Here is an 8,270-nt window from a genome sequence, read left to right on the forward strand (position 1 = left end):
GGTGGGGTCATGGTTTCCCATTTCCTCCTTACTTTTCCTTCTATGCTTGTTTGAGTATCCTGCATTTGATTTTCTGTTGCCAATATTTCTTTTTTTTCTCTTCTGCTTACAGACACACAAATACACAAACCCTTCAAGATTACACGTGAAGGAATGCGGCGTCTCTTCTTGTTTGCTCCGTTGCTCCTTCTGCACTGCACCCTTGTTACTCATGCTGTGACAGAGCACCACCGCTGCATGTTTCACAGAGTGTCCAAACTTGTTGGTGCTGAACCTAAAGGTGACGATTTAAAGGAAATGACAAGATTAAACCTTCGTAGGGATACCAGATCGTCACAAAGTATGAGAACCAAGACCCCTGCAGGCAGAGAAGAACGTATTGCGGATGAATGGAAACCGATTCGCATTAAACTTGTCACTGATATTTTGAGAAAAGATGGACATTACTGTTCAGATGGCGTGACACAGATTAATACCTCACTAAAGAACAGTTTTAATTGTACAGAAGTTGATGTTTTGACGCCAGAGAAGAAGAATATTCTTGTTAACGAGATTCTTCCTGAGGCAATTAAACTGCATGAGGAACGCCTTTTTGTTAAACCATTGAATGGTCCTATTGTCGTGCCGCAGTTCTCAGAGTCTAATGGTCTTTGTTCCCAGCTTATACCGGAAGAACATAAACACAAAACCACAGGTGTTCCAGAGGCTGATATGGTGCTGTTCGTTGCTGCAGAGCCGACAACTGAGGGAGCATTTGCGTGGGCGGCAACATGTGCGACATTGGGTCTTGATGGCCGTCCAGTTGTTGGGATCATTAATTACGGTCCACGGTATATTGTGGCCACACCACAGCGTGTCCGCGTTGCTGCTCATGAGATTGCCCATGCACTTGGCTTCAATTCCCAGTTGATGGAAAGGAAAGGTATGGTGGGTGAAGTTAATTCATTGAGTGGTAGGCCGTTCGTTGCGCTTGTCACCTCTGACAACACACGGAGAGAGGCAATGGAGCATTATAAATGTGATACTGCAGAGGGCATGGAACTGCGAAGTGTGCCAATTCCGCGAAATCCGATTGGTAAAGGAGGATTTGGAAGTAGAGGGAATGGCCAACGTCAAAATGTACGTGGAATTGTAACACCATCTGGAGCAGCTGACGCTACGTCGCGTAATCTAAAACGAGGGCGTGTTGAGAGTGGACGACCACCACAAACACAACGACTAGAGCCGCGCGTCCTGACTGCAAGTGTACAAGAGGAGTATGAGGTGGGAGAATCACACAGTAATGTTTTGGATTATCGTTTGACAGGGGAGGAGTCTGTTGGCAGTGATGTGCAAGAGAGACGTGGAGAAGAGGGTTCCAGTGCTTCTAAGTTTACAGAGAATGTACATCATTCATCAAATGTGTTGTCAAAAAGACATTCAATATACCTTCAAGCTACAGTGGCCGCATCTCCAACCACATGCGGTCGTGGCAAACCAGTGGAGACTTTTGCGGGTGCTACAGAGTGTATTGTTGAGACAGTACAATTTCCTCCAAACTTTGAACCTAACAAAAGATTGATCACATTGTCGCACTGGAGTCGTCGTATTGCAAAGGACGAGTTGATGACTGGTCTTGTCGGTGCTGGGTACTACACCGCAATTACAATGGGAGCTTTCGCTGATCTGGGCTACTACAAAGTTAATTGGACAATGGCAGAGCAGATGAGTTGGGGCAATAACTCTAAGTGTGAATTTTTGAATAATAAGTGTGTTAACAGCGGGGAAACGAAGTTCTCCAACATGTTCTGCACAACCAAATCCACTGACGGACCTGCAGGACTACAGTGCACATCTGATCGCCAGTCGCTGGGAAGGTGCAGCATTCAAACCTATGAGAGGGACCTTCCAGGTCACTTCCAATACTTTTCAGACGGTAAATTGGGGGGCAACAAAACTGATCTGATGGATTATTGCCCTTTTATTACAGCAGAGAAAGGTTACAGCTGCATCAATGGTGAGGAGGGTATTAAAATGCCTGGAAGTGTAATTGCTAACAACTCACGCTGTGTGGAGGGTAAAGATCTAAAGGCTAACAACAATGCAGCAGTTGGTGCCGTGTGTGTGGAGGTGTCTTGCAAGTTCAACAAGGTAATTGTGCGGTATAGTGGAAACGATAAGTGGTACAGTTGTCCTGAAGAAGAAAATCTAACTTTGAATGGGACTGTACTGCAGGGTGAAATTGTGTGCCCCAAATACGCTGATGTGTGCAATACAATCAACAAAACTCTGGATGAATCACAAGGTCCAGAAAAAGACCCAGACATTGTTGAAGCAGTCCAAACAAGTGAAACAGAAGTTGAGAAAACCACTGCACTGTCGGATGGTACTCAACCAGTCACTGAGGCCACTGGAACCGCAAGACCAAGTGAAAGTGCTGCTGGTAGCGAGGAGGTTACAGCGCCGGTGGTACAAAATGGGGTAAGTACGACCATGGAAGCAAACCGCAGCGAAACTAAGGAAGAAAGCATTACCTCATTTTTGAATGGCCAGAATACTAATGTTACTCTGAAGAAAGGCATTGATGGTTCTTTTAAAGTTTCTTCTGTCGCGAGTGTTATGTTTGTTTTCTTGACACTTTCTGTGATAATGCTGCCATGAGCTCAGTCTCTTATATACATTTGTGTGGAAAGCAATAATACGTTTTCTTTTTTTTGTCGTTTCTACACATCATTTTAATTTCTTTGGGCTTTAATAAAATTGCTTTATTGAGTTATATATGATCCCTTGCCTGTTTTTAATCAATGTCATTGTGATGTTCCTTATTTACTTGATAACAATGACTGCATGAACAGATGTTGGTGTTTCATATGAAATTTGTTTTCTTTTTCTGTGGAGGATAACGGGAGAAACAAGGGGTTTTAAAGCATTGCTTTTCCTTCTTTTAATGAGTGTTCTTTTTGGGTGAAATACACACTGGTAAATGATCTTTTTCTTTTTGCAACACGTGCCGGGCTGCTCCCTAAAGACTTACTGTTGAGGCTTTGGAACCACGGGGAGCAGCTGCTGGAGTGCGTGGGTTTTTTTTTTCTTTTCTTTTCTACTTTTATGGGTAATAATATAATGGAGTGATGTGGCGTGGAGGGTCTACAGCAGTTCTGGATGTTTCGTACTCCGCCCTCACCATTCTCTGTTATTCATTTCCTTTTATTATTGTTCTTGTTGTTGGTAATGTTGTGGCCTGTGTTATTGCCCACTGGTTGGTGCAGTGGAATACTCTCTCTCTCTCTCTCTCTTTCCCTTTTTCTCTGCTTAGTTTCTTTCTCTGTAAGGTTCCCTTAGTGTATGCTGTTACTGATGACACTCAATCGCTGTATCCTAACAAAACGCCTGATCCCATTGATGTTGCACTCTGTGCGTTTCTGACACAACCCCCTCCCACCGCCTGTGCCCGTGCAGTGGGGCTGATGCGGCCCCGCCACGTGTTCATTGTGCGTATCCACAGTCTGCTTGACAGTGGCTCTCTGTTACTTTCATATGTGTCTCTCTCTTTTTCTTTTTCTATAGGTGGGGTTGTAGTAACCCATTTCCTCCTTATTTTTCCTTCTATGCTTGACAATCCTGCATTTGACTTTCTGTTGCCAATATTTCTTTTTCTTCTCTTCTGCATACAGACACACAAATACACAAACCCTTCAAGATTACACGTGAAGGAATGCGGCGTCTCTTCTTGTTTGCTCCGTTGCTCCTTCTGTACTGCACCCTTGTCACTCTTGCTGTGACAGAGCACCACCGCTGCATGTTTCACACAGTGTCTTCAAAACTGGGTACTTCTTATGTTCTAAGTGAACATGAGACTCTTCGCACATTGAATCCCAAGAAAAGTACCGAATTGTTGCAAACTGCGAAAGCCAAACCCCCTATCAGAGAAGACCCCACGAATGGATGGCAGAAGATTCGCATTAAACTTGTTACTGATCATTTAAAAAAGGGTCGCTCTTGTTCAGATAAGGTCAATGGTAAGATTGAAACCTTATTGAAGAAAGAATTTACTTGCACAGATCATGATGTTTTGACCCCAGAAAAAGAGAAAATTCTTGTTGAAGAGATTCTTCCTGAGGCAATTAAACTGCACGAGGAACGTCTTTTGGTTGAACCTTTGAAGGGTCCTATTGTCATGCCGAAGTTCTCCAAGCCAAATGCTCTTTGTTCCCAGTTCACTATACCAACAGATGGTGGAAGTACGGGAATTTCCGGTTATGATATGGTCCTGTTTGCTGCTGCAGAGCCGACGCCTGAGGAAACATTCGCGTGGGCGGCAACATGTGCGACATTAGGTCCTAATGGCCGTCCAGTTGTTGGAATCATTAATTACGGTCCACGGTATATTGTGGGCACACCACAGCGTGTCCGCGTTGCTGCTCATGAGATTGCCCATGCACTTGGTTTCAATTTCGAGCTGATGAAGATGGATAGGTTGGTGGGTAAAGTTGATTCTTTGCGCGATAAAGAAGATGTTTTTGTTGTTTCTGCAGATAACACACGGAGAGAGACTATGAAGCATTATAACTGTGATTCGGCAGAAGGCATGGAACTGCAAGGTGTGGCGTTTGTAAGTGGAACAACATTAACCGCAAGAGCATCAACCATCCTCGCTCAGGTTGCAAGTATACAAGAGGAATATGTGCTGGGAAAATCACACAGTAATGTTATGGATGGTCGTTTGCCAGGGGAGGAGTCTGTTGGCAGTGTTGTGCAAGAGAGACGTGAAGAAGAGGGTTCCAGTGCTGCCAAGTTTACACAGAATGTACATCATTCATCACATGTGTTTTCAAAAAGACATTCACTACACGTTCAAGCTGCAGTGACCGCATCTGAACCCTCGAGCGAATGCACTGATGATAAAAAGGTGGAGACTGAGAAGGGTAGTAAAATGTGTATTGTTGAGGCACCTACGTTTATGTCAAACCACGGAAGTAAGATGACACGTTCTCACTGGAGTCGTCGTATTGCAAAGGATGAGTTAATGGCTGGTCTCGTCGGTGCTGGTTACTACACCGCAATTACAATGGGAGCTTTCGCTGATCTGCGCTACTACAAAGTTAATTGGGCAATGGCAGAGCAGATGAGTTGGGGCAATAACTCTGGATGTGGATTATTGGAGGATAAGTGCGTTAACAGCGGGGAAACCCAGTTACCCAACATGTTCTGCACATCCACATCCACTGACAGTTCTGAGTCACTGCAGTGCACATCTGACCGCCAGTCGCTGGGGAGGTGCAGCAGCATTGGAGCCAGCCCCGTTAAGAACGATCTTCCGGTGGGATTCCAATACTTTTCAGAGAACACGAAGAAGGTTGGTTCAGAAGAATCTGAACAAATGGATTACTGCCCGTTTATTAAGGCATTACCTCAGAAGAGCTGCATCGATGGGGAGCAGAACCAAATGCCTGGAAGTGTAATTGCTAACAACTCACGTTGTGTGCAGGGTAAGGAACTAAAGACTATCAAAGATGAAGCAGCAGTTGGTGCCGTGTGTGTGGAGGTGTCTTGCAAGTTCAAGAAGGTAATTGTGCGGTACAGTGGAAACAATGATTGGTACAGTTGTCCTGAAGGAAAAAATCTAACTGTGAAGGGGGATGTGCTGAAGGGTGAAATTGTGTGCCCCAAATACGCTGATGTGTGCAATACAATCAACAAAACTCTGGATGAATCAAAAGGTCCAGCAACAGACCCAGACCCTGTTAAAGAAGTCAAAACAAGTGAAACAGAAGTTGAGAAAACCACTGCACTGTCGGATGGTACTCAACCCGTCACTGAGACTACTGGAACCGCAATACCAAGTGAAAGTGCTGCTGGTAGCGAGGAGGTTACAGCGCCGGTGGTACAAAATGGGGCAAGTACGACCACAGAATCAAAACCCAGTGAAACCAAGGAAGAAAACATTACCTCATTTTTGAGTGGGCAGAATAATAATATTGTTGCGAAAAAAGGTACTGATGGTTCTTTTAAAGCTTCTGTTTTCGCGAGTGTTATGTTTGTTTTCTTGACACTCTCTGTGATAATGGCTCCATGAGCTCAGTCTCTTATATACATTTGTGTGGAACGTGATAATTCGTTTTCTTTTTTGATTTCTACACATCATTTTAATTTCTTTGGGCTTTAATTAAATTGCTTTATTGAGTTATATATGATCCCTTCTCTGTTTTTGATCACTGTCATTGTGATGTGCCGTATTTGCTTGATAACAATGACTGCATGAACAGATGTTGGTGTTTCATATGAAATTTGTTTTCTTTTTTTTTTGTGTGTGGAGGATAGTAGGAGAAACAAGGGGTTCTAAAGCATTGCTTTTCCTTCTTTTTATGAGTGTTCTTCTTGGGTGGAATACACACTGGTAAATGATCTTTTTCTTTTTGCAACACGTGCCGGGCTGCTCCCTAAAGACTTACTGTTGAGGCTTTGGAACCACGGGGAGCAGCTGCTGGAGTGCGTGGGTTTTTTTTTTCTTTTCTTTTCTACTTTTATGGGTAATAATATAATGGAGTGATGTGGCGTGGAGGGTCTACAGCAGTTCTGGATGTTTTGTACTCCGCCCTCACCATTATCTGTTATTCATTTCTTTTTATTATTATTATTATTATTAGTGTTGTTGGTAATGTTGTGGCCTGTTTTCTTGCCCACTGGCTGGTGCAGTGGAATACTTCATATCTACTTGTTAATATGTCTACTTTTCTCTTTCTCTCTTTCTCTTTATTTAAGTGTATTTATCCTTGTGAGGGTTCACACTGCATGTCGATGGCGAGTCCTGCGGCCCGTCAGCGTCGCTTGTCGTCGTCGCAGGCCACAACGTCGAGTCTCACGGATGATGCCACAAGTGTTACGGATGGAAGTGGCGGCACCCCGTCGGTACTCGTCGGTCTGCCAAGTTCCTCGCGTGATTTGCTGCAGCGGATTGAGCGGCAGAAGGATGAGATTCGAATTCTGCAGGAGGAGAACACACGACTGCGGGGACGAGAGGTGGAGGTGTCGGCACTCACACTTCGTCTGCAGCAGCAGTTCGCCGCCACGCAGTCGCAGGTGGATCGTCTCAAGTCGCAAATACGAATGGAGTTGATGAACCCCGTGACGGAGGAGGAGTATCATGCGATTGACTCGTTAGAAGAGGGAAAGCGGGATCTCCTCGATACGGTGAGACTTGGTATCTATCAACAGCTGGGAACGATGCGGGCCTCAAAGGATACAGCAGTGAAACGGGCAACAGAATTGGCCACGGAAACGGCACGTCTCACCGGTGAAAACAAGGAATTGCAACAGCGATTGAAGGAATTAGAGGCTGTTGTGGAGGCGGAGAGGCAATCGTTTCGTCGTCAACTACAAGAAGCAGAACAGCGCGGCAGTACGGTTGTGGAGTTAGAAGGCAAATCACGTGATTTGGAAGCCAGACTGCGTAACGCTTATATGGATCAGGAACAGTTTCTCACCGCAAAATTAACTGCTTCTATAAAAACGGAAGAGGCCACGCGGCTTTCGGTTCGATTGCGTGAGGCGGAAATGGAAGCAGAGCGGTACAAGACGAGTGCAGAATGCTCGGAACAAAAATTAGACATATTAAAATCGGAATATTATGAATTAAAATTAAAAAACAGTCAACGTGTGATGGAACTTGAGGCATGTCTTAAAGCAGCAGAAGAGAAGCTTAAGACACTTTCAGATCTTGAGTTGGAATCAGAGTTATTTATATCGAACTTGGCGCAGCAGAGTGATGGGCAGATCTCACTTGCGGCTCCTGTGGCTGTGACGAATGCAGTCAGTAGTGGTCCTGGTGGCTCACAAACTGCACCTACATCTGTGAACGCTTTAAACAATTATGAGAGTTGGTTAGCCTTGCCGCGATCACGCAAACTCGCACATGCTCTAACGGTAACGAAGCGATGTCTACAGCTAGAGAACCGTGTGACAGCATTGCAGCATGATATTGAGTTTAAAGATAAGCAAATCGCACGTCTGCAAGCATCACTAGAAATGGCACGTGAGGCTTTGAATAATTCTAATAGTCCCTTTGCCATGGTGGAACGCACGGTAGAAAAACTGAATGCAGAAAATGAAGACCTTAACAATAGAGTAGTAGTTCTCTCAGAGGAAAATGCAGTGCTTCGGCAACGATTAGAACAGCGTACAGCTGATGTACAGGTACTGTGCCGTCATCGTAAAGAACTTTTACGTATTCAACGAGTATTACGACGACTTGGTTTGGAGGGACAAGTAGCAGAACCAATTTCCTTGATGCC

General features: G+C 44.6%; 4 protein-coding genes across 4 annotated transcripts; all 4 read left to right on the plus strand.

The window, feature by feature from the left end:
• Positions 1–153: 153 nt before the first annotated feature.
• Positions 154–2,640, plus strand: TM35_001071040 (putative surface protease GP63, putative,metallopeptidase; the record flags this gene model as incomplete). Its single annotated transcript, XM_029031672.1, has 1 exon — positions 154–2,640. One exon carries the CDS (start codon positions 154–156, stop codon positions 2,638–2,640), a length of 2,487 nt encoding a protein of 828 aa, XP_028877033.1.
• A 470-nt stretch (positions 2,641–3,110) lies between these two features.
• TM35_001071050 (uncharacterized protein) lies at positions 3,111–3,761 on the plus strand (the record flags this gene model as incomplete). Its single annotated transcript, XM_029031673.1, has 1 exon — positions 3,111–3,761. One exon carries the CDS (start codon positions 3,111–3,113, stop codon positions 3,759–3,761), a length of 651 nt encoding a protein of 216 aa, XP_028877034.1.
• Positions 3,762–3,778: 17 nt separating this feature from the next.
• On the plus strand, positions 3,779–6,055 carry TM35_001071060 (surface protease GP63; the record flags this gene model as incomplete). The annotated part of the gene is made up of 1 exon (XM_029031674.1): positions 3,779–6,055. The coding sequence occupies one exon, from the start codon at positions 3,779–3,781 to the stop codon at positions 6,053–6,055; it is 2,277 nt and encodes a 758-aa protein (XP_028877035.1).
• A 473-nt stretch (positions 6,056–6,528) lies between these two features.
• On the plus strand, positions 6,529–8,268 carry TM35_001071070 (uncharacterized protein; the record flags this gene model as incomplete). Its single annotated transcript, XM_029031675.1, has 1 exon — positions 6,529–8,268. A coding segment is annotated over one exon (1,740 nt), but the record flags the coding sequence as incomplete, so codon positions are not given.
• Positions 8,269–8,270: the final 2 nt, after the last annotated feature.

The sequence above is a fragment of the Trypanosoma theileri genome, assembly GCF_002087225.1.
Source record: "Trypanosoma theileri isolate Edinburgh chromosome Unknown TM35_Tth_107_V1, whole genome shotgun sequence".
Lineage (NCBI taxonomy): Eukaryota > Euglenozoa > Kinetoplastea > Trypanosomatida > Trypanosomatidae > Trypanosoma > Trypanosoma theileri.